Below are 23,365 nucleotides of genomic sequence, written 5' to 3' on the forward strand. Positions count from 1 at the left end.
TCCAATACAAATGATCAGCTGCACACTTGGACTCCCACTCACGCAGAGGTTGAGCCACAGACATAAGACATAGAGTAATGCACTACTACTTCCTACTATGACCTTCCCGCTGAAATGGCGGAAGTGCGTGTATTTTCAATGAGTGCTCTAAGGGTCAGTTTTTTTGGTCTTCTAAAATAAGCTGGGTAAGGTACCTAACGGGTACCTACTGAGCTTATTCTAGAAGCCATCAAAAGAACTGACCCTAATATATACTCCCTCCGTCCCATAATATAAGAGCGTTTTTACACTAGTATAGTGTCAAAAGCGCTCTTATATTATGGGACAGAGGGAGTACTACGCAAGATCTGTGGTGCAAAGATACATGGCGTGAATCAGCTGCAAAATACATGACATGCTTGAGAGGTTTGGTCGTCCGATCCTGCCATGGAACACTATCTTAAAATTTAATCTGATGAATCTGGTGGATTCAGACTATGACAGGTAGTAAACAGTAACAATAACAAAATGTGTTCTGAGGGCAGGCACCATGCTATATCTGGGTGATATTCTGTATGTTGTTTTTCTCATGAAAATTTTACCTCTCTCCTTTATGGTTATTTGCCATGTATCTAGTGTAATGATCCTATCTATTAATGGGAGTAGCTCAAACTTGACAGTGGTGCTTGACCGTGCAGGAACACACCATGTTAACCACAAGAATGCAATTCTTCAGCGTATTGACATATCGAGCTATGACTCGACGGAAGGGGAAAAACGGGGAGGGTGGATAGCAATACCTAGAGGAACTGCATTCTGCAACCATAAATGGGTGCAGCCTGTTGAAGTACTCATTCTATTTCCTCCATTATCACTTTATTCTGGAGAGCCACTAACAAATGAATTTAGTCTCCGAGAACCATTTCCATGTTTTCCCAAGCCAGACCTTCTCATAGGCTCATTAAGATTGTCATAACAACTATCTGGTGTGGTTGGAGCTGAGTTCAATGATACAACTGAAGAAGAACCAGATGCTTGTTGAGGAACTCGAGCACTCAGGCTAGGATATCGTAATGACAGTTCTGAAGATACAGAGATTATAAGATCACTAGCTGCACGGGGTTGCCAGCTCGTGGCTTGCTTAAAGAAAAGCTTTGATTCTGCAGAGGATAAAAGGGCTGGGAGTCAGAATTATAAACAAACACTTGTCCTCAAGCGCATGTTCTTTTTTTTTTTTCCAACAGTTCACCTGTATAATTGCAGCTATATGATATAAGTACAGCATACTGATCATTAAGAGCAGCACCGGGGTCGCTAACCCCAGGCACAGAAGCATTTGTATCAACTCCAGTCATCTTTGGGAGTGACCAAGTCAGAGATACATCACTGTTGATCATCCAATCCCTGGAAAGAAACATATTTGCAGGCTTCAGAATAATTGAGTGCTCCTTATCTCGCCTGGAAAGAAACGATTAATAATACTTCAGATGTATGGATACCGCCGGTCTTTGGCAGAAACTTCAAACCAAAGGTAAGTGCATATAAACTAATAACAAGCATGATTAGTATACAGAAAACTGCAGTAGTCGTGCAAAAGATTTACATGAATTTGCTTAAAGCGTAATAGCTGATTTCACCGAAGATGGTGAGACATAACTCTAAACTTTGCAGGAGGCTACTTACTACCGTGACGGATATAAAGGTGCATTAAGATGCAGTGAAGCAAGCGATGCAGTAAGGTACTCCTAGTAGATTTCAGACCAGTGTCCGTGCATCAAGCAGATGGTTGCGAAACTAAAATTATAGCACCAAGCTTGCAACTATTTATGCATAGTCCATAAACTTCCCAAAGTCAATCATTTCAACAAAAGATTTATTAGTGTATAATGTCACCCAGCAACTAAACAGGCAGATCATTCGAAACATACCACGATGTCTCCATTCTGCAGAGCATAGCACCTTACAGTATCCCGAGCGACTCCTCTAGACGTGCCACCATAAAAAAAAACCTTTATCAGAGATGGTATCATAAGCAGTACTCCTTGAAACTGTGTTAATTCCCTGGATATCTGAACATGATTGTTCGTCTGCCATATTAGTTGTAGCTACTCTTTTCTTGGGCCAGAGAGGTTCATCTGACTCCGCAATTCAGACAAAAAAGTTGGATTATTTAAAAAGAATTGCAGCATGTTTTCTATTTGCTGTTTGCAACCTTTAATCTGAAGGAGAGATTCGGTCTCCAAAATATCTGGTGTTGAAGGAGAAACTTTGTCATCGAGTTCGGACATCTCCATGTTCTCCTCAACACCGTGAGAACTATTTTCTCTGGTTGTGCCTCTGTTTCAAAAAAATAATTCTCTGGTTGTTCCATTTGCTCATCACCATTTTCACTGACAGGACTAGATTATTTGTACGGTGCTGCAGCGAATTTCCATTCTAAGGCATCATGGCAGCAGTTCTAAATGGAGATATGACGTGCATATCTTGCTTGGAGGCTGATAGGAACGCCAGTATATGGACCTGCTCGTCTGATAATCGAAATAATTCCGATACGAAAACCAATAACAGCTTCTGAGCAAATGTATGGGTTGACTATTAACTTCCACAAAAGTGAGGTATACCTTTTTGGGAAGCCAAAAACAAAAGTGAGATTTATCAAGAAATACTCACTTGTAGCAAAGGGGAGGTTCCCTTCAAATATCTGGGACTACCTGTTACCAATGTGAGATTAGGAAATAAATTTTGGAAAAGCATGACTGAGAAAATAGAGAAGAGATGTGCTTGCTGGCAAGGGAGGCTTTTGAATATGGCTGGGAGAGTAACCCTAGTCTAGGCCTGCCTGACAAATATGCCTATGTATATGATGTCTTTTTACCCCTTGCCAGTAGGAGTTAGGAAAAAAGCTGGCTTCTTTAGAGCCAGACTAGTCTGGCAGGAGAATGAGGATAAAAGGAAATATCATTTGGTCAACTGGAAAACATGTTGTTTGCCAAAGGACCTGGGTGGTTTAGGGATATTGAATCTTGACTATATGCATAAAGCCTTGCTAGCAAAATGGCTCTGGAAGCTAGAGACAGAAGATGGGATGTGGGTCAGAATCCTTTTGAATAAGTATGCAAAAGGAAAATGTATATCTGAAATTAAAAAGAAACCTGGGGACTCTCAGTTTTGGGGGGCCCTGATGCAGATCAAAGACATTTACTATAATAATGTGAAAAAGAAATTGGGAGATGGACAAAACGCTAGATTCTGGGAAGACTGGTGGGTAGGGTCCAAACCATTAAAAGAGGCCTACCCAAGCCTATACTTCATCAGCTTAACTCGTGACATTTCGGTGGCCCAGGCCATTGATATGGGATGGGAGGGTTTTAAGTTTAGAAGAAATTTGCCTGGAGACAAAAGAGCTTTATGAGAGGGTTTGAAAAACAGATGTGGAGGGGTGAGAAGTATGTGGGCAAAGTTCATCCAATGTGGATGTTGACAGCCAACAGACAATTCTCTGTTCGATCGTTATATCAACAGTTAGTTAAAACAGATGTGGGATTCCCACACAAATTTCTTTGGAAAGTGAAAATTCCAGCGAATTAAGATGTTTTTATGGATGTTTGCCAAAAAAAAGTATACTAACCAGAGATAATCTTGCAAGAAGGGGGTGGAAAGGGGATCAAAGATGTGTATTCTGTGGTCAAAATGAAAACATGGATCATCTTTTTCTCTCTTGCTCTACTGCAAGGCTGCTTTGGAATATGATAAAATGCTCATTCAATATAAAAACAACCCCGGTTGGGGTAACAACCCCGGTTGGGGTTGATGATTGCCTGGGCGCCTGGATTAGGAAATTCAAAAGAGGAAAAAAAAACTTGTGCTAGTTGGAACGTCTGCAATTCTTTGGACTATTTGGAAATGTCGAAATGATATAATTTTTCGAGATAAATTGATCAATGACCCCATGAAGTTGGTGAAATTAACTTGCAATTGGATTGTGGATTGGGATGTTTTGCAGGAAAAAAAAAACAGGACAAAACCTTCTGATGCTGGGGGCAAGGCTAATCGAGCAAGTAGCAAGTGAGGTATACAAAGCTTCGCAGGGATGGAGAGCTGGAGTTCCCCGTCTGACGAACTGAAGACTTCGTTTCATGGAGATGGCTCGATTTTCCTTTCTTGTGTTTAATTTGCTGGAGGCTGCGCCCTCTTTATCCAAATGGGTCGCCTGTGACCCCTCCTAAAACTTAAATTTAGACGCCTGTGACCCCTCCTAAAACTTAATTAGACTTGATGCCTTCGTTAATGAAATCGGAGCCCCCCCTCCACACACACACACACACACACCCGCGCTCTTTTGCTCAAAAAAAGTATGCACCAAGATGCACCCAAGTAAATGCAGGAGGGAAAATGCATTTACCAGCAAAGAGGAAGGGGAGGTCCAAAGGTTGGAAATGCATCATGTCTGAATCCTCACTCCCATTCTCTGGAAGCCCCTCTGCAAAAGCAAATTGTAAATTACTCCCTCCATTCCAAAAACTGGAAATGCAGCGTTCGGTCATGTTCGTTTTGACTCCCTATTTATCTGTCCACTCAGTCATGTCCCTCACTTTTTTTCTTATATGTCCAGTCAAATGCATGTGATGAATAAAGGAGAGAGAAGAAAAAAAAATAGTAAAGAAAGAAAAAAGATGCTTTATGATGGGTTCAATCCTATGTGGCGGACGCATGACCACTAACTAGACATGCCCGGTCACTCCTCATACTCATCACATATACGAGATAAATAAGAGGAGTGGAGGAGTGGCGAACAGTCCCAACATTTAAGAAGACTTTGAGGGGTTTGGTTGGATCAATTTTTTGCTTCTGCATTTAAGGAGACTTTAAGGGATTTGGTTGGGTATCAGTAGTTAATTTAAGAAGTCCGGCTGTATATGTTGTTACGTAGTATCGGGGCCTGGGGGCGTGACATACAGTGTCAGAAATACAGGCACGCCGGGCATGATCAGTCGATTACTTGCATTGCTACCGGTCCGTATGGATACAGTAGTACCGACTCTCACCGTTCACATAGACATAGGATCCAAAATTAAGTGCCATGCGTGCTGGCTTGTCCAACATCGAACTAGATGCTAAGCCTAGCTCTCAATGCTAACCCATGGTCCACAACACACAAGTAGAGATGCTAAACACTCCTGCTACTGGAACTATTACTACATGCTCTGTCAGAAGCAGAGATTAATCTAGATAGCTAAGCCGAGGCGCCGGCCTATTTCTGGTGCTGCGGCTGCCTCTTCCTGCCCGGGATGCACCTTCCCCTCATCATCCCCTCCTCCCCTCCGATGCGCCCATCCGCCGTCCCCTCGCCGATCACCCCCGCGCCAAGCCTCGAGCCCCTGAATAATTCAAACACAAAACCATTCTCAGCAGCGATCATATGCATGTGTTGGACGTGATTAGGAGCACAGTGATGACAGCTACTGCAGTAGGCTAGGCTAGCAGCATGTCTGCACGTATGTGAAGGCACTTTTGCCTGGCGATCGATCCAGCGAGCAGAGTGGGCGGTGGCCCGCGCATGCACTGCACAGTGCACGGAACACTGCAGCAGCGCGACGACGCAGCTAGGCTAGCCGCCGTGCCATGTGACGCGCCTGAACGTGCAGTGCACCACACCGCCAACGAGGATCCATGGAGCAGTACATGGTCGGCACGTACGTACTTGCAATGGTAGTAGCGCGTCCTAGCTAGAACCGTGAACCAACCAATGGATCCTGCAATGTGTTGGCGCTTTGGCTGCCCGCGACGACATGCATGCATGCATGAAAGCTTTTTCCTACTGTGTCGTTTTTCCAGGACCAAGGACGTGCATGTTCATCTTTTGACCTCCGTGCCCTGCCACGGCTAAAGACCGAACCTCGTGGGCTACGTTCACATGACATGACCCTAATTGTAATGAGTGACCGATGTGACAAGCCGAGTGAGATTATGGGAACTCATATGCGCCCGACAGTGTCGTTCAAAACTACTGCAGCTCACTACGTACGTACTTCAAACTGAGAATATGTATAGCGCTACACGTGACGAACGAAGGAGGATTAATGGTTGCAAGCAAGCAAAGCTGATTACCTCTCCTCGGTGTACGAGTTGGAGCGTTTGAGCGAGGAAGCAGGCAGCGGGGTGCCCCTGCCGCCGCTGTCCACGATGATGCTGCCGCTGAAGTACTCCTTCTCCTCCGCCCCCATGCGGCCGAACCGCCGGCTCAGCTCGCCGCCCGCCGCCTCCTCCTCGTCGTCGTCCTCCGCGCCGGCGCGGGACGACAGCCGGCTCACCAGGCCGCAGCTCCGCCTCGGATCGGCCCGGCCGCCGCACTTGGCCGGACCGGCGGTGACCGCCCCGCACGCGATGAGCTGCAGGAGCATCGACCCGGTCCTGTTCGGCTCGGCCTCGTCGCAGCGGCCCGCCTGCTGCGGCGGCGGCGGCTTGTCGGAGGACGTCGAGGACGGCGGCGAGGTCTCCTCGACGGGCAGCTCCACGGGGTGGCCACGGTTGGTGCGGGCCGAGACGGGCTTGTTCGGCCCGCCCAGCCTAGCCGCGGCGGCACGCCGGTGGTACGGGTACCCGAGCTCGTCGTCCTCGGGGTCCTCGCCGGCGTCGTCCCGGTAGGCGTCCACGTATTGCTTGTGGCTGTGCGGGAGGGCCAGCGGGGGCTTGGTCGGCGACCTGTCCGTCACGCGGAGGTGCTGGAACCGCTCCCCTGCAACGGCTGGCGATCAGGGAAACGAAAATTAGTTGGACAGTGACCGCGGTGCTGTACTTCTGCTGCACATAAATTCAGGTTTTACTTCGGACACTGCATTGCATGCCATGGTAGACTTCTGGCGCCACCGTGCATGCATGCATTAACGCCATGGAGAAAAAAGGAGCAGGAATTCTAGCGTTCGAGCCGTTGGGTGATAAATTCCTCGCGACTTTCGACGCGGGTGCAGAAAGGGAACGTGCAAGGTGTAAGAAGCTGCTGTGGGTACTTCGTTTTTTACCAGCTCCTCTCTCTTGGACCATTCGTTTGAAAGCGAGTCGACAATGGGGACAGAGAGAGGCGAAAAGATGGAAAAGACGGCTTGTTTTTTGCACGAGAAGAAGGAACAAAAAAGTAATGAAGTTATCACAGTATCGCTCATGGTCATGCTAGGAAGAAGAAGAAGTTGTTTCTTTTACATGCGTCGTGGTTAAGCGATGGAGAGTGATGATTTTCATTACCGGAAGAACAGCCGGGGAAGATCTCGGAGCCCTTGAGGACGTACTCCACGCCGTCGGACGGATATATCACGTCGCTCTCCGAGAGGTCGTTCCACACGTAGCCGTTCTTGTAGTTCCTTCAATCAAAGAGTAACACAATTGCAAGACCATGAGCACATTACTACCACACGAGAAATACGTACGGAGCGTGTCCAATAAACGATCCGGCGCCTACCTCTTGCAAGACCATGAGAAGAGAGCGGGCATGCCTTTCCCCCTCAGCAGCGTCAGCTTGTCCATCACATCTTCGCGGCGACAAAAATGGAGCATCGATCATCAGCCATGGCTAGAAACAGATGACCAGGGACGCAGATGAAGGTGCAGATGGAAGAAGTGCATGCCTACCTTTGAGGCGGAGCGGCTGGTGGGGAAACTGCGCGAGCTCCATGAAGTGCGGGTGCTCGAGCTGGCCGCTGCGGCAGAGGTAGTAGATGATCTGCACCCGCCTCATGGGCCTCGCCGGCGCGGACCTCGCCGTCACCGCCGACGCGTACGCCGGCCTGCCGCGCTCCGGGCTCGCCTCCATCTGCGCCCTGCCGCCGCCGGCGTGGTGATGGAGCTTCCTCCCCTCTCCCGCCGCCTCCATTTCCTTCGCCTCACCACTCACTCGCTCTCTCCCTAGCTGCAAGCCTGCGACCGCAATGCAACTACGGCCCCGCTAGAACGGAAGTCAAGCCGTTTATATTAGAAGAAGAGCGGGTGCTCTGCTCAGCTCTGCGCTGCTGGGTGGTGGGCGTTGGGCTGGCGCCGGGCCCCGCGGGTTTTACTAGGGAAGACTGTGCGACGGTGAGGGCTTGAGGTCGTCATCATGCTACTATGATCGGTGGGGCGATGCGTGTGGAGCTGGGCTGGGCTGGAACATCCTGGTACCCCGCGCCCATGCTCCACTGCTCTCACTCCTCTTTACACACAGGTCGTCACTGCTACGTGTCGTAGTATGTCACGTCGCGCGCTTTGCGGTGCTCAAAAGAGCCCAACCGCCTGTCCATCGGTGCCACCCGCCCGTGTATCTCGCCACGCCAGCCCAACTTTCAGTTTTCACCGTGTCGCCTCGATCGCCAGGTTGAGTAGTAATTACCGTTGCTTTATTTACTCGATCGATTCGGTCGACCGACCCGTTTTCAGCAGCAGCAGCGGCGCACGCTCGATGGCATGGGGAGTGAAAATTAGCCTCGTATAGACTTTGGGCAGCGCGGCGCAGGGCGTCATCAGGCAAGCATGCACCGCCACTGTCGCGAAATAAGTGCGCCTGCCTCGGCGAGCAGTGGTGCCGCTGGCCCGCTGTGCGCGCGCGCGCCGGGTCCGGGGTCCGGACCCGGCCTGGCCGCCTCTGCCGCTCGAGCTTGTGCCGGGGCGCCGGGAAAAAAAGCTTGGGACGGGGGCCCTCTCTGGTTGGGTTTGGGTGGGTCAAGCGCTGATCGCGATCGGCTTAAATTTGACAATTGAGCGGATGATGAGAGGGGATCGCAGCTTTTGGAACTAGCCGGCGCGCGGGCGCGGGTGCCTCGTTGGATCTGGTATGATTTGAGTGGGTGGGAGGCTTTGGACGATTGCTGTTTCCACTGACGACCGGCTTTAGCTTCAGCGGATCGGATCCAATGCATGCACGAGATTTAAAGAATTGGACGGACGATGGAATGAGCCTGCAAGAATCCAAGCGCGCCATCCACGGTCTCGGGCTTGCACTGCACCTCATTGGCTTTTGTTCGTTTGCGGTCGGTATTGGCACAGTGCCGTCTGCCGTGCACCGGCGGATCGAGCGTTCGAGCGGGGTGTATCGGTGTCCATGAAAGAAAGGAAAAATGGCTCGACAAAATAGGGTAGTACGTAGAGGAGTAAAATTAGAAATGGCCGCCACCGCCATGCCTGCACTCACGGAGATATTCTCACCAATGAGACGGGCATGATGAATTGATGATCAGCAGTGTGTGGCAAATTTTCGTATTTTGACCATTTTCTAAAACCTATTCGAGATTTGACCCTAGTTTGAAAAAAAATCGAGATCTGACCCTTTTACTACTGCCAGAGTCCATGGCGGTAGGGTCTAACAGCCTACGGCAGGGACTTTGGCGGTAGGAAATATCGCTACCGCCAACCGGGCTGACGATAGCCTGCACAACTCTACCGCCAAGGCACGAGCACGCGTTGTGGTCAATACTTAGGGCCTCTTTGATTCACATGATTGCAAAAACACTGGAATAGAAAGAATACAGGAAATCTATAGGGTTGCAGTTGTAAAACAGAGGATTGAAAACAGTGAAAAGTATAGGAATATGAAACAAATGGAATGTTTGAAATGCAGGAACTGAAATCAAAGGAATGCATTATTTAGTAGAGAAACCATGCGCTGGTATGCAACTTTGTTCCTCTTGCCTCGGTCTTTGTGTAAAAAAAAGGTCTGACTCAATGTTTCACTTCATGTGAAATCACAGGAAACAAACAGTGTTTCTCTGGATTGCAATAGTATTCCTCCATACTGATTCCTGCAAATCAAACATCGCTACAGTAGCAAATCCTATGGAATGAGAATTTCTACATTTTTCCTATGAAAAATCCTTCAAATCAAAGGAGGCCGAAATGTAGTACAAAAGATTCCATAGGAAATTTTTTTATGGGATCCAATCCTATGAATCAAAGGACCAATATAGGAAAAAATCCTAAGGATTTCAATCCTCCAGAAATCCTATAAAATTCCTTTGAATCAAAGAAGCCTTTAAAAGGTTTTTGACGGTAGGGCATGCAACCCTACCGCCAGGGACCTTAACGGTAGGCTGTTAGAGCATTACTAGTAGAGCCCTCAAACCCTCAAACCCTTTAAAATAACTGCTTTTTTACAGTTTTCGTCGAAAAAAAGCCGTAGACTAGAACCCCTTAACCATCAAACCCTCAAATTTTTTTAAAGGTCCAACCCTCAAACCCTCTCTCAATCCTTAAAAGTAAGGGTTGGGGAGCAAAATCTACCCCAACCCTCATTTGGCGGTTATACTCGTGCGGGAGGGAAAAATCCTCCCAACTCCCACGCTCACGCCCGCGACCGCCGCTGCTAGTCGCCCCCGTCGCCGGCGGCCGCCCCGTCGATCTCCCGCGCGCAACGACAACGTCGTGGGGAATATTCTTGTTATAAGGGTTGGGTTTGAGGGTTCTAATTTTTGCCTCTGTTTTTCAACCCGTAAAAGTGCACACAAAAAATCATTTTTGGACCCTTAAAACGCTAGTGAGGGTTCGAGGGTTTGAGGGTTCTACTAGTAATGCTCTTATACTCTACCGTCGTGGTCCCTGATGGTAGCAAAATGATAAGATCTCAAAAAAAAATTAAAACTAGGGTCAAATCTGAAATAGGTTTCAGGAAAGGGTCAAAAAACGAAATTTAACCGCAGTGTGTGCCGTCAAGACCAAGCAGCGCATGGTTGCACTGCATGCATGGACGCTGCGAGCGGCAGGACGACAACAAAGCGGTACGTACGTACGTAACTGTGCGCGAAAGCGCGCAATTGCAACCTCATGGACATCGACCGAGCATGTTGAAGCCTACACAGTAGCCCAATTCATTTCGAATGTCTGGTAGGCGTTCTGACCATCATCTCGTGCCCACGTCTTTGGCAAGACTTATTAGGCACGCACCAAATTTATTTCGATGCCCTACAACGGCGCCGACGCACGCGTACAGGGTTGACGTCATGCATGCCAGGTGTGCGTCGAAGAAACAAACCGGGGCCTTGCGATGTGTACTACATACACATTGCCACAGCAGGCCTGTTCACGAGAGTAATTGTGGCACTGTGCGCATCGCATGATCAGTAAGTAGCTCTGACCGGCACGTCGAGATGTCTTACGTGCACCCTCTGTAAGCAACTTAACTGCATGCCTTCCCTGAGGGAAGAAAGAAAGAAAGAAAATTCGGGGAATGCTGACACCGATCCTGCTGTTCTACTACGTGTATCATCAATTGACATAACAGAGTGGAAGGCCGGGAAAGTGCAATTACGGTCGATCGATCGCTCTCGACATAAAAGTTCGATGGAGACGAGCGTCGCCGGAGCTTTCCATGGTTCACGTCATGTGGAATTTCTGGAAACGAAGACGTAAATAGTAGCCCGCCGCAGAAGCAAAATTAAGGCCGGTTGAAGGATCGATATGTCTCGATGCATAGTACATAGCGCCATAGCCAGGGGGCTCGGGGCTTGGCCAGAACATGGACGAAGGTGAGGAGAAGGAAGTGAATGCGGAGCACGTACACCAATGTCCAATAATTCTTGCTACGTGCGTGCGCGTCTACAGTGCACGAGCAAGAAACAGCTACTCGTACGTACTAGATGTAGTAGGGGGCGAGCGAACAGATTGCCCTGTGTATGCATGCAGGCGCGGCTCTTGTTTCTATTGATTGCATTGCCATTCTCTGACCCTGGTGGCGGTGGTGCCTCAGGCTCGTCATAATGGGGAGGAACTTAGGAGTAACATCACACACTCCAATACAATTTTGCTTATGTGGCACATATTTAATGAAGAAAGAGATGCTTGTGGTAACTAGCTAAGTTACCGAAACATCACACACTCCAAGAAACAATGAGTCTATAACCTAATAAATTCATTGTTGCATGACACTACATAAATGTTCCTACCCACCATAGAGGTAGTAACATAGTCTAGGGAAGTGTGTAAGTTACTAGCTTATGTTCTTGCCCATTATGACCAGCCTGATGGTGACATGGTGCCCACTTGTGTCTGTCCCTCTGAGCTCGCCAAATTAGCTAGCATCCTGTTTGTGCTTTGCACTGCCAACCCAAGTCTAGGGTGTTCTCACCCAACACAGTGAGATCAATCAATTATTCCACCTATGGATGTGGATTTTGAACTGCCAAGGCGGCATGCTATGCTACTACTCTTGATGAAGAGTTTCATGTCTGGTAAGGTCATAAGGCAGCTGCAGGAATTTAACCACGAAAATGATAAAGCAGCTCAAGGCCTTGTAGTATATCAGGCTAGACGCAGCTGCATGGCCATGGCTTGACGCCGAAGCATCTCTTGGAATGAAGCTTTCGGACTGCATGCCATGAAACGAATTAAAAAGATGACGCAGTAGAAGAAAGCCAGAAACATGAGCTGGCGGGAGAAATGGGGGCTACTTTAATCTGCGCCATGCACGCACTGAGCTCAGAACAGAAACGTCTTATCTACTGCGCCCATCTCATGCTGCTGCACTGCCGCACTTACATTTAGACTGTTGCTACGGTGCAGCGGGAAGCCTGACGCGGGCCGCAGGGCCAGAAGAAGAAACCAACCAAGCCAGAACGGACGGCAGCGGCAATAGTATCATTAGCGTACTCCGGCCAGAGGCGCGCCAAGCCGAGGCCACCGATTTTTATTAAAAACGAAACGAGTTGCAGTGTGAGTAACTGCGTGTCTGCGAGTCTGCTGCGTTTGCATTGCATGCACAGCTCTCGTGTCAGGCCAGGCAAAAGACAAGGGGAAGCCTTCACGCTCTTCACTTACTGCATCTCTTTCTCTGTCTAGAGCGGCCTAGCCTTGCGATGTGTTGGCATCGTCGGCCATGGACGATACGATCGACCGGTCGATCCATCCGCCATCTGTTCTTTGGATCCTGAGCTTCTGTGTGCATGTGGTGTGGTAAGTTTGGCAGCGCCATGCAGCAAATGTTGGGGCTCACGGGCGGTGACGGAGTGAGCAGAGGCAGCTGCAGAATGGCTGGCTATTGCTACGTGCGTGCGTAGCCGTAGCTGCTGACTTGCTGGTGGCCTGGATGAACGTGGAACAGCGTTAGGTGGTCAACCCTCGACCGGGCGGTGTGCTACACGTAGCCGAGCCTCTAGGGGGGGCACGGGCTCGTCCATGGCGAGGAAGCTGATTCAGTGCCTGCTGCGTGGGCTCCCAGTGTCCCAAGAGGGCGCTACCATGGGCTGGAGTCTGGAGGTGCTGGGCTGATAGGACTAGGAGTTTTGGGCCGAAATTACATAACTATACCTAAAAACAAGTGCCTGTTCGCTGTAGAAGCCCACCCTAGGCCCGTCTGTTTTAAAGCCGTCCCCAAGATATGAGAGCAACTAGTGAACGAGCTCCCCTGCGGGAGCCTCACAACGATCAGCGCCAGTTGATGCGCTCTCAGCCATTCGTCACGTGTCGCGCTCTGGGCGTTTTCTCCGGATTTTGTTTTCTTATTTTTCCGCACGCGTTTTCGGCTTTTTAAACGTTTTTTTGGTTTTTTTGATGTTTTGGTTTTCCATCGGTCTTCCTTAGCTTTTCAATAAAAAAAATTGAAAAAAAAATATTTTTGCGCGAAAATGTGCGTTTTCTTTTTTCCCCTTTCGCGAGAATCACAATTTTGCGTCTGCAAGAGTCACGGTTTTGCTTTCGCGAGAGTCACGACCGCCGTGCCTCTCGAAAATGAAAAAAAAACACGTTTTTTGTTTTTTTGCTTTCGCGAGAGTCACGATTTTGTTTCCGCGAGAGTCATGGTTTTGCATTCGCGAGAGTCATGGCCGCCGTGCCTCTCGAAAACGACAAAAACACGTTTTTTTTGCTTTCGCGAGAGCCACGGTTTTGCTTTCGCGAGAGGCACGGGTGGGCTTTCGCGAGAGTCACGGCCGTGCCTCTCGGAAAGGAAAAAAACATGTTTTCTGTTTTTTTTTCTTTCGCGAGAGTCACGGCTTTGCTTCCGCGAGAGGCACGGTTGTGCTTTCGCGAGAGTCACGGCCGTGCCTCTCGGGAAGGAAAAAAATGCGTTTTCTGTTTTTTCCTTTCGTGAGAGTCACGGTTTTGCTTCGGCAAGAGGCACGGTTGTGCTTTCACAAGAGTCACGACCGTGCCTCCTCGGAAACAAAAAAACCGCATTTTTTTTCTTCCGCGAGAGTCACGGTTTTGACTCCGCGAGAGGCACGGTTGTGATTTGTGAGAGGCACGGACGTGCCTCTTTCGGAAAGGGAAAAACCCACGCTCCTGGTTCAGTTTTTTCGTCTGGTTTTTTTCGTGAAAAAATGTTTGTCAAAACCTATCAACATGACATCTAGTTTTGAAGATCTCGACGCGAGGAACCCAACGGTGAAAGCGGTTCGAGATTTGGACGCACGGTTTGAGAGATAAAACATTTTGAATAAACGGATCTACGAAAAAAGGGAAAACTCCCAGGTTACAACAAGTGGCGCGCTGCATGTGCGCCACTTGTCGCAACCAGGAGAATTGGATTGATCTTTGCAACGAGTACTCCTTAATTAATGATTTCGCCAAGATATGTCTTAAGAGCATCTCCAGCAGTTGTGCCCCCAGTAGGCGTTTTTCTGGCCTCCTGGCGAGGCCCGGGCGAAATTTTTACATTGAGGATGAAGATTCTTCCAGCCGCCCCCCACCCCAGCACTTCTGTCTCTTCTTTCCCCGTGCGCCACCTCATCTCCCTCACACCACCGCACCGCCACCACCACGCCGGCCTGCTTGCCGCGGCCGTTGCCAGGTCGCCCACCGCGGTCCTCTGCTTCAGCTGTGTCGACCCCGCCGGCCTGCTCACCGCGCCCGCACGCCCCTGCAGCTCGTCCCGCCGCGTTGGCCTGCTCACCGCGGCCCCCTGTAGCTCGGGGCAGTGGCCCCGCCTCCGTCGACGCGGACATCAGCAACGTGCAGAAGCTTGCTCGCCGCGTAGTGGCAGAGCACCGCGAAGCCGGCCAGGATGCGCCACCTGTTGGGCGCGATGCCGAAGTGCGCGAGCGCGTCGCTGAAGAAGGGCTGCAGCGGCAGGCGCATGCCCGCGATGTGTTGGATTAATTATGCATCTATGAGATGCCATTAGCAGAATCTAATTGCACCTAGATCACCTCACAACATGAACAGAGAAGGGTTTAGGGTTTCTTTACATGTCACGGGAGTGGACATGATCGCCTGCTCGGTGCAGGCGTGATGCAGGGGTGATGTAGTCGAAGTAGATGTTCTCCTCGACGTCCTGATTCCTTCAGGACGCCACCGGCACTGCCCAGGGACAGCGGCGGCGGCTGGCTTAGGTCTTCCTGTCGCTGTAGCACTCCCCCTGATCGGATGGGGTGAGAGAATATCGGGAGGAGAGTAAACCTTACGTGAATTGTGATCTCGCAGGTGCCCAGCTCTCTCCCGTATCCCTTTTAATATGGCGCTGGCGACAGGGGACCCAAAACCTGAGTTGGTTTTTGGGCGCCCCCGATCAGGGCGCGTTAGTTCTGATCGAGGCTCACGTACGTTGGTACGTGGACCCCTTCACTTATCGTTATCCCTTTATCCTTTTTTCTTCTTCTGTTAGACTAATAGATCTAACTGGCCTGTTTAAGCCGTCAGATCAAAACCAACATTCTCCCCCTTGATCGTTAGGCTTAACTTCATTCGCCCATTCTACATAGGAATGATGTACCAAAGTGAGGTGTTACAACAGCTCGAAACGCCACAGAACCTCAACACTTATAGTACACCCGCCTATTTCGAAATGGAAAACATTTTGCTAATTGGGGAGTGGTTCATTTTAATGGTCCTCTTATTCCAGAATCATAAGGCTTCCAGTAGTCCCATGCCGGCAACATGCTCACGAAAAATACTGGGTGGTAAGCCTTTTGTTAGCGGATCCGCAAGCATATGCTTCGTTCTTATGTGTTTAACATCAACTGTTTGATCCTGGATTCTATCTTTCACAACACGATACTTTATGTCAATGTGTCTGGCAGCATTACTTGACCTGTTGTTACTCGTATAGAAAACTGTGGGTTCATTATCGCGGTATAATAAAATTGGTTTAGATATGCTGTCAACCACTTTAAGTCCGGGTATAAAATTCTTTAGCCATACAGCCTGCCCGGTGGCCTCATAACATGCTACAAATTCTGCTTGCATCGTAGATCCAGCAGTTAACGTTTGTTTGGAGCTTTTCCACGATATAGCTCCTCCCGCGAGTGTGAATATATAACCTGACGTGGATCTCATACTATCCACACACCCGGCAAAATCAGAGTCTGAATAACCAACAATTTCTAGGTTATCAGTTCTTTTATATGTAAGCATGAAATCCTTAGTTCCTTGCATATAACGCAAGACTTTCTTTGCGGCCTTCCAGTGGTCCGGTCCTGGATTTGATTGGTATCTGCCAAGCACCCCGGTTACAAAACATAAGTCTGGGCGTGTACACACTTGAGCATACATGATGCTTCCAACAGCTGAAGCATAAGGAACCGACTTCATCTGATCAGTTTCACATTGGTTCCTCGGACATTGAAATGTCCCAAACTTATCGCCCTTAACTATAGGAGCAGGTGAGGGTGAGCACTTATGCATATTGAATTTTTTCAGTACTCTCTCAAAGTATGCCTTTTGAGATAGTCCTAACGTTCCTCTGGACCTATCTCGATGAATCTCGATGCCGAGGACATACGAGGCTTCACCAAGATCTTTCATATCAAAACTGGATGACAGAAAATTCTTGGTCTCATGCAGCATATCCTTATCGCTACATGCCAACAATATGTCATCAACGTATAGGACTAAAAATGTGAACCTACTGCCTTTAAACTTAACGTATATGCAGTTGTCCACAACATTTTCGGTGAAACCAAAAGTTTTGATAATTTTATCAAACTTGAGGTACCACTCTCTTGAAGCTTGCTTCAAGCCATAAATTGATTTCTTTAGACGACATGCTAAATGTTCCTTTCCTTCCACAACAAAGCCTTCTGGCTGAGCCATGTAAACATCTTCTTTTAAGTCACCATTTAGAAATGCCGTTTTAACATCCATTTGGTGTAGTTCTAGGTCGTAATGAGCTACTAATGCCATTATGATTCTGAAAGAATCCTTGGTTGACACAGGAGAGAAGGTTTGCTTATAATCAATGCCTTCTCTCTGTGTATACCCTTTTGCCACTAGCCTTGCCTTGAACCGTTCGACATTCCCTTTGGAATCATACTTGGTTTTGTAGACCCACTTGCAGCCTACTTTCTTAGCTCCATCGGGAACTTCTACTAAGTCCCATACATCGTTTGAGCCCATAGATTTCAACTCGTCTTCCATGGCAACCAACCATTTGGACGAATTTTCGCTTTTAATGGCTTCCTTATATGAGGTTGGATCCTCCACCTTTCCCATATCATTCATGTCCTCCATCAAAAAAGTGATATAATCATCTGATATGGCTTTCTTCCTCTCACGCCGTGGTCTACCCATGGGCGGAGGTGGTGGTGGAACATCATCATTTTCATTATTTTCTCGGAGATCCTCATTTGTGTTTGGATTCTCATTATTAGTTTCTGGATCACCATTCGACTGAGAGACTGAACCGTGAGATTCAGGATCATCATATGTCACATTTCTTCGTATTGGAAAAACAATCTCTTGGATAGTCGGGGATGGTACACAAACCCGCTTCTCCTCAAGATTGATCTCCCTTAAATTTGTGACCTCATTATCCTCAAAAAATACCGCTTGTCTAGTCTCCACAAACTTGGTGGTGTGTCTTGGACAATAAAAACGATATCCCTTTCCCCTATGAGGGTATCCAACGAAGAAACAACTAACTGTTTTTGGATCCAGTTTCTTAAGTTGTGGATTGAAAACTTTAGCTTCAGCAGGGCAACCCCACACCCGTAAGTAATTCAAGCTCGGTTTCTTTCCCGCCCACATCTCGTAAGGTGTGTTAGGTGCTGACTTAGTTGGAGCAAGATTTAGTATGTGTGCAGCTGTCTTTAATGCCTCTATCCAAAGGCTTACTGGTAAACTCGAGTGACTAAGCATGCTTCGCACCATATCCATAAGGGTGCGGTTGCGGCGCTCGGCCACACCATTTTGTTGTGGTTCACCAGGCATTGAGTACTGAGCAATGATTCCATTTTCAGATAAGAACTTGGCAAAAGGTCCAGGAATCTGCCCATAAGGAGCATGCCTACCATAATACTCTCCCCCGCGATCAGACCGTACAACTTTGATTTTTGCGTTCAGTTGATTTTCAACCTCCGCTTTATAGACTTTGAATTTCTCCAAAGCTTCCGATCGGTCACGTATGGGATAAATATATCCATAGCGGGAAAAGTCGTCTGTGAATGTAATGAATGAATCAAAACCATCTACAGACTTAACATTAAGGGGTCCACATATGTCGGTGTGAATTAATTCTAAAACCCCTGTGGCTCTTACTGCTCCTTTCTTAATTGTTTTTGCGAATTTTCCTTTAATGCAGTCGACACATTTGTCTGCATCTGAGAAGTCTAATGGGAGGAGTATTTCATTTTTAACTAAGCGTTCCATTCTCCCCCTCGAAATGTGGCCCAAACGACAATGCCACAATTTCGAAGAATTACTAACTCCTTTCCATTTCTTCTCAACATTAATTTCATCACTCACATGCATAACTGAATCATTATTAAGAGATAACATGTATAGTTGGCCTCGTCTAACACCGATGCCTACATTCTTATTACATTTGATCAAAGCAAATTGTTTCTTGCCAAAATGGCACTCATACATATCATCATCTAAACGAGAAACTGAAATCAAATTCCTACTTAAGGTAGGCACATAAATAACATTATTCAATCTAAGAGTGTGGCCAGTGTGTAGCTCCAACGTGAGAGATCCCACAGCTTCAACATCGGCCTCAACTCCGTTCGCAACCTTAAGCTTTCTTGTTCCTCCTCTTATGGTTTGGATCGTATCGAATCCCTGCATAGAGTTAGCAACGTGAGTGGTTGCCCCTGAATCAATCCACCATGACTTTATTGAAAAATCAACATAAAGTGATTCATCTACAAAAGTAATTTCATCAATACCTCTTTTGTTCATCCATTTTAGAAAGCCTGGGCAGTCCCTTTGATAGTGTCCCTCTTCTTTGCAGAAGTTACAAGCATTTTCTCCAGCAGTGGAGCTGCTAGGAGCAGAAGAAGAACCACCGGCTTCTTTACCCTTGAATGCCTTAGGGTTGAATGGCTTAGTGCCTTCTTTCTTGACTTGCCTTTTCTGAGGCTTAGGGAAACCTTGTCCGTCATGCTTTCTCTTGTTAGAGCCAACATGAAAGACATGGTCTTTCTTCTGCCTCATGATCCTTTCTTCCTCCTGGACGATCCTTGCGGTCATCTCAGAGAGTGGCCATTTTTCCTTTAGAGAGTTATAGTTGACCTTAAATTGTTCAAACTCTTCAGGAAGAGACTCAAGAATAATTATGACAAGAAGGGCTTCACTTAAAGAACACTCCAAAGCCTTAAGCTTGGTGAAAGCATTTACCACCCTCAATATGTGCTGCCTAACATTTCCGTCAATAGTGTATTTCTGAAGAAGTTTAGCAAAAAGCTCATGAGCATACACTTTGTCGGAGCCTTTAAATTGCTCCTCCATTTCAGTGAGGAAATCTTTAGCAGTATCTTTCTTAGGGAGTGCTTCAGAAATGTCCGGCGATATTGTCGCTTTCATGATGAGAAGCGCAATATGGTTGGACTTATTCCACTTTTCCATCTTAACATCATACTCCTTCTTGAGTTCTGCATACCCTGTGACACCTGCCACAGGTGCCACAGGTTTTTCTTCCCTCAAGGCATAGTCAAATTCATTACAACCCAAACATAATTCGACTTGGGACTTCCAACGAGGGAAGTTACTCCCCGTAAGTGGTTCGATCGTGTCGGACCGGAATGGAGCGGAAGCTGAAATCATCATAAAAGTTCATAAGTAAACTTGCATGATTATAAATTTACGTTGGTAAATAAACAAACATGCCAAGTATTTAATTTCAACTCCATGTCAAAACACCGTTGGGCAGAAAAAAACATGGAATTAAATATATCATAGGGGATGACTCATAATAATAAAACAACGTTGGTCCGAATTAAAATTAGAGTCATTTCATTCTCAATTTAAACATCAACATAAAAAAATATTATCATTATTTGATGTCTAAAAAAAAAGTTCATCATCCAAAAACACATAATAAATCCTGAATAAAATATCTCGTTGGTTCAATTTTACCCAGAATAATAATGTGTTCATTATATTTTTATGCATTTTCTGTTTTGAACATTGCAAAAACATAATAACTATTAACTTTAATGCACCGGAAAAACAGAAATGGCGACACTGATTTTAGCCCAAGAACCCCACGGCTGTCCGAAATGCAGCTCAGTCCAGTAGCGCTTTTTTTGCTGGACTGAAACAACCTGGGCTGAAGCCCGCGGCCGGATATGGCCCGTTAAAGCCCCGATGGCCCGGCTGGGAGCCGCGCATCGCTTACAGCCATTCGATTGAATCGGACGGTCCGTATCGCTCCCGATCGGAACAAAACAGCCGCCCAATCCAGAACCCTAGCTCAGTTCCCCCGACCCCCCCGCATCTCAAGCTCGCGAAGAGAGCGGCGGCACTACGGCGGCTCGAGGCACGCCGGCCATGGCGGCGCGGCGGCTGCGCTCGCTAGAGGAGCGTGCAGCAGGATGAATCCCGCGCGCTCCCCCGTCGAACGTTGCCCCGGCGTCCGTGCAGATGGCACATCAAGGAGGGAGGAGGGACGCCGGCCACCGCGGCATGAGGAGCAACGACGACTTGCTCGGCGTCGGCCAAGACAAGGGCACGTCCATTCGGGCGGAGGCGGCGGCGGCTCAACTGCGTTCCGCGCGTCGTCCCGAGGACGGCGGCGTCGCGGCGTCTTCGCCCTCGCGCAACGGTGGGCGCTGCGCGGGCCCCGAAGGGAACAGGCGAGTACGCGGCACATTAGGTGAGGATTCTCCTCATTCTCCTCCAATTCGTGTGCATTAGTACTTGATTTGGGGGGAAAGTAGTCCTAATTGCAGAATTAGGGTTCTTGCAAATTGGGGATAAATTCTAGGGTTCTTAAACATGAGGGGTTGCTACTGTTGACTTGGGTGTATCCCTCTGCCCAATATTTTGCTAATGCATATGGAAACAGTACTTAAGCATGATCAATTTTAATCAACTTAACATGAAGGTGAGCATAAGATCTTAACTTAGATTAATTAAAATTGATGAACATAGGTGCAGTACTGATCCGTAGCAAATTAGTTTAAAACATGATGATCTACAGAGGGCAACAAGGCAGTAGCATGCATATTTGGGCTAACCAAGGGCTAAAACTTTCAATCTAGATCATGAACCCTAGACCTGACATTGATCTAAACATGATAGTGATCTACTGATCAACAATAAAGGGATCTATTGCAATCAAGATTGGCGACTGAGACCATTGTTGGATTAATTATGCATCTATGATATGCCATTAGCAGAATCTAATTGCACCTAGATCACCTCACAACATGAACAGAGAAGGGTTTAGGGTTTCTTTACATGTCACGGGAGTGGACATGATCGCCTGCTCGGTGCAGGCGTGATGCAGGGGTGATGTAGTCGAAGTAGATGTTCTCCTCGACATCCTGATTCCTTCAGGACGCCACCGGCACTGCCCAGGGACAGCGGCGGCGGCTGGCTTAGGTCTTCCCGTCGCTGCAGCACTCCTCCTGATCGGATGGGGTGAGAGAATATCGGGAGGAGAGTAAACCTTACGTGAATTGTGATCTCGCAGGTGCCCAGCTCTCTCCCGTATCCCTTTTAATATGGCGCTGGCGACAGGGGACCCAAAACCTGAGTTGGTTTTTGGGCGCCCCCGATCAGGGCGCGTTAGTTCTGATCGAGGCTCACGTACGTTGGTACGTGGACCCCTTCACTTATCGTTATCCCTTTATCCTTTTTTTTCTTCTTCTGTTAGACTAATAGATCTAACTGGCCTGTTTAAGCCGTCAGATCAAAACCAACACGATGAACGCCTGCGTGTGCATGCAGATCGGCACACGCACAGCCTCTTCGGTGCCCGGCCATGCGTGCTCCTCCTCCGCCCCGCGCGCAGCTTCTTCGGTGACCGGCCATGCGCGCTCCTCCTCCGCCCCGGCCACGCGCGGGCGGCGTCGGCCTCGGCCTCGACATGTTGCCACCGGAGAAGTACAGGAGCAGGCACCTACCGCGCGCGTCTGTGCCGCTGCGCCCCACCGCCGACGGGAGCGCCTCCATGACCTCCGACATGGACGAGTCCTCCTGACGTCGAGGAGGTCGAGGTCTGCAGCGGCGGCAGGTACTCAGTCGACGGCTACTCGGATCTTAGCTCGTCGAGGGACACGGCACTGCCGAGGGGGAAGCCATAGCCGGTGCGGGGGCCAGAGGCGTGCGCTGTTGCGTACGTCGAGGAGGATAAGTACTCGGACTCCGCGGGCAGCTCCAAGTTTTCGCGTGCGGTGATCAGAGGGCGGCGGTGAGGAGGCAGAGGTCGGCCGGCGCGCGGCGAGGAGGTGGCCGCGACCAGCAATGGGAGTGCCTGCGGGATCTGGCCGGAGACGCAGCGAGCTCGGTGGCTCGGTGGAGGCTGGCGGGGAGGGGGCTGGAGAGGCGGCAAGCTCGGTGGCGTGTTGGAGCGAGGAGTTCTGATTGCGGAGAGAGAGAGGAGCCAGATTCCTTTTGAATGCAGGAAAAGGGGGGAGAGAGGCTGGCTGGTGGGGTTTCACCATGCATAAAGTAGCGTCGGGCGTCCCAAGTGCCCCTTGGGGGGCTGGGTTTTTCCTGTGGTCGTCGGCGCTGTTTTTGCTAAAATCCGGCGTAAAACGAGGTCATGGGGGCGTGATGCTCTAAGGGAACTACTAGTTTGCAACATGTCTCTCCGAAGTCTGCCGGAATGTGCCGTCTGTATCACATTTCTTTTTGCAGATGTCTCCTCAATTTTAATGAAGACTAAAATCAGCAATGCAAGAACATTGAAGAAGGTGCTGGAAACTTACTGTCAGAGCTCTGGACAAATGGTTAGTAATGCCAAGTCCAGTATTTATTTTAGCCCAAACACTAATGTCTCTGTGAGAGAGGATATTTGCTAGGAATTAAATATCTTAACTGAAGCTCTCTCCGATACATATTTGGGTCTCCCAACTATGGTTGGGGTGGACAGAAGTGACTGCTTCCAACACCTAATTGACCGAGTGTGCCAACGTCTGAAAGGTTGGAAGGAGAAAGTTTTGTCTTTGCAGGGAAAGGAAATCTTACTGAAATTTGTGGCGCAAGCAATACCTTCATATGCTATGTCAGTTTTCCAATTACCCAAAGGTATTTGCAAGGCCATAACCGATGA

General features: G+C 48.4%; 3 protein-coding genes across 5 annotated transcripts; all 3 read right to left on the reverse strand.

Moving 5' to 3' along the window:
- Positions 1-314: 314 nt before the first annotated feature.
- On the reverse strand, positions 315-4,429 carry LOC123084923 (uncharacterized). 2 transcript variants are annotated; one of them, XM_044506465.1, is made up of 4 exons: positions 4,382-4,429; positions 1,908-1,962; positions 1,229-1,383; positions 315-1,139 (listed from the first exon to the last, which is right to left on the reverse strand). In XM_044506465.1, exons 2-4 carry the CDS (start codon positions 1,931-1,933, stop codon positions 856-858), a joined length of 465 nt encoding a protein of 154 aa, XP_044362400.1. In that variant the 5' UTR covers positions 1,934-1,962; positions 4,382-4,429; the 3' UTR covers positions 315-855. The 2 variants fall into 2 exon arrangements, with proteins under 2 accessions (XP_044362400.1, XP_044362399.1); XM_044506464.1 differs by lacking the exon at positions 4,382-4,429 and having other exon boundaries at positions 1,229-1,437; positions 1,908-1,955.
- On the reverse strand, positions 4,420-8,012 carry LOC123084922 (protein SOSEKI 2). 2 transcript variants are annotated; one of them, XM_044506463.1, is made up of 5 exons: positions 7,603-8,012; positions 7,433-7,502; positions 7,219-7,334; positions 6,088-6,724; positions 4,420-4,459 (listed from the first exon to the last, which is right to left on the reverse strand). In XM_044506463.1, exons 1-5 carry the CDS (start codon positions 7,841-7,843, stop codon positions 4,435-4,437), a joined length of 1,089 nt encoding a protein of 362 aa, XP_044362398.1. In that variant the 5' UTR covers positions 7,844-8,012; the 3' UTR covers positions 4,420-4,434. The 2 variants fall into 2 exon arrangements, with proteins under 2 accessions (XP_044362398.1, XP_044362397.1); XM_044506462.1 differs by lacking the exon at positions 4,420-4,459 and adding an exon at positions 4,966-5,357 and having other exon boundaries at positions 7,603-8,009.
- A 10,662-nt stretch (positions 8,013-18,674) lies between these two features.
- Positions 18,675-21,621, reverse strand: LOC123081665 (uncharacterized). Its single transcript, XM_044504214.1, has 3 exons — positions 21,547-21,621; positions 19,032-19,898; positions 18,675-18,924 (listed from the first exon to the last, which is right to left on the reverse strand). Exons 1-3 carry the CDS (start codon positions 21,563-21,565, stop codon positions 18,878-18,880), a joined length of 933 nt encoding a protein of 310 aa, XP_044360149.1. The 5' UTR covers positions 21,566-21,621; the 3' UTR covers positions 18,675-18,877.
- Positions 21,622-23,365: the final 1,744 nt, after the last annotated feature.

Source organism: Triticum aestivum, chromosome 4A (assembly GCF_018294505.1).
Source record: "Triticum aestivum cultivar Chinese Spring chromosome 4A, IWGSC CS RefSeq v2.1, whole genome shotgun sequence".
Classification (NCBI taxonomy): Eukaryota; Viridiplantae; Streptophyta; class Magnoliopsida; order Poales; family Poaceae; genus Triticum; species Triticum aestivum.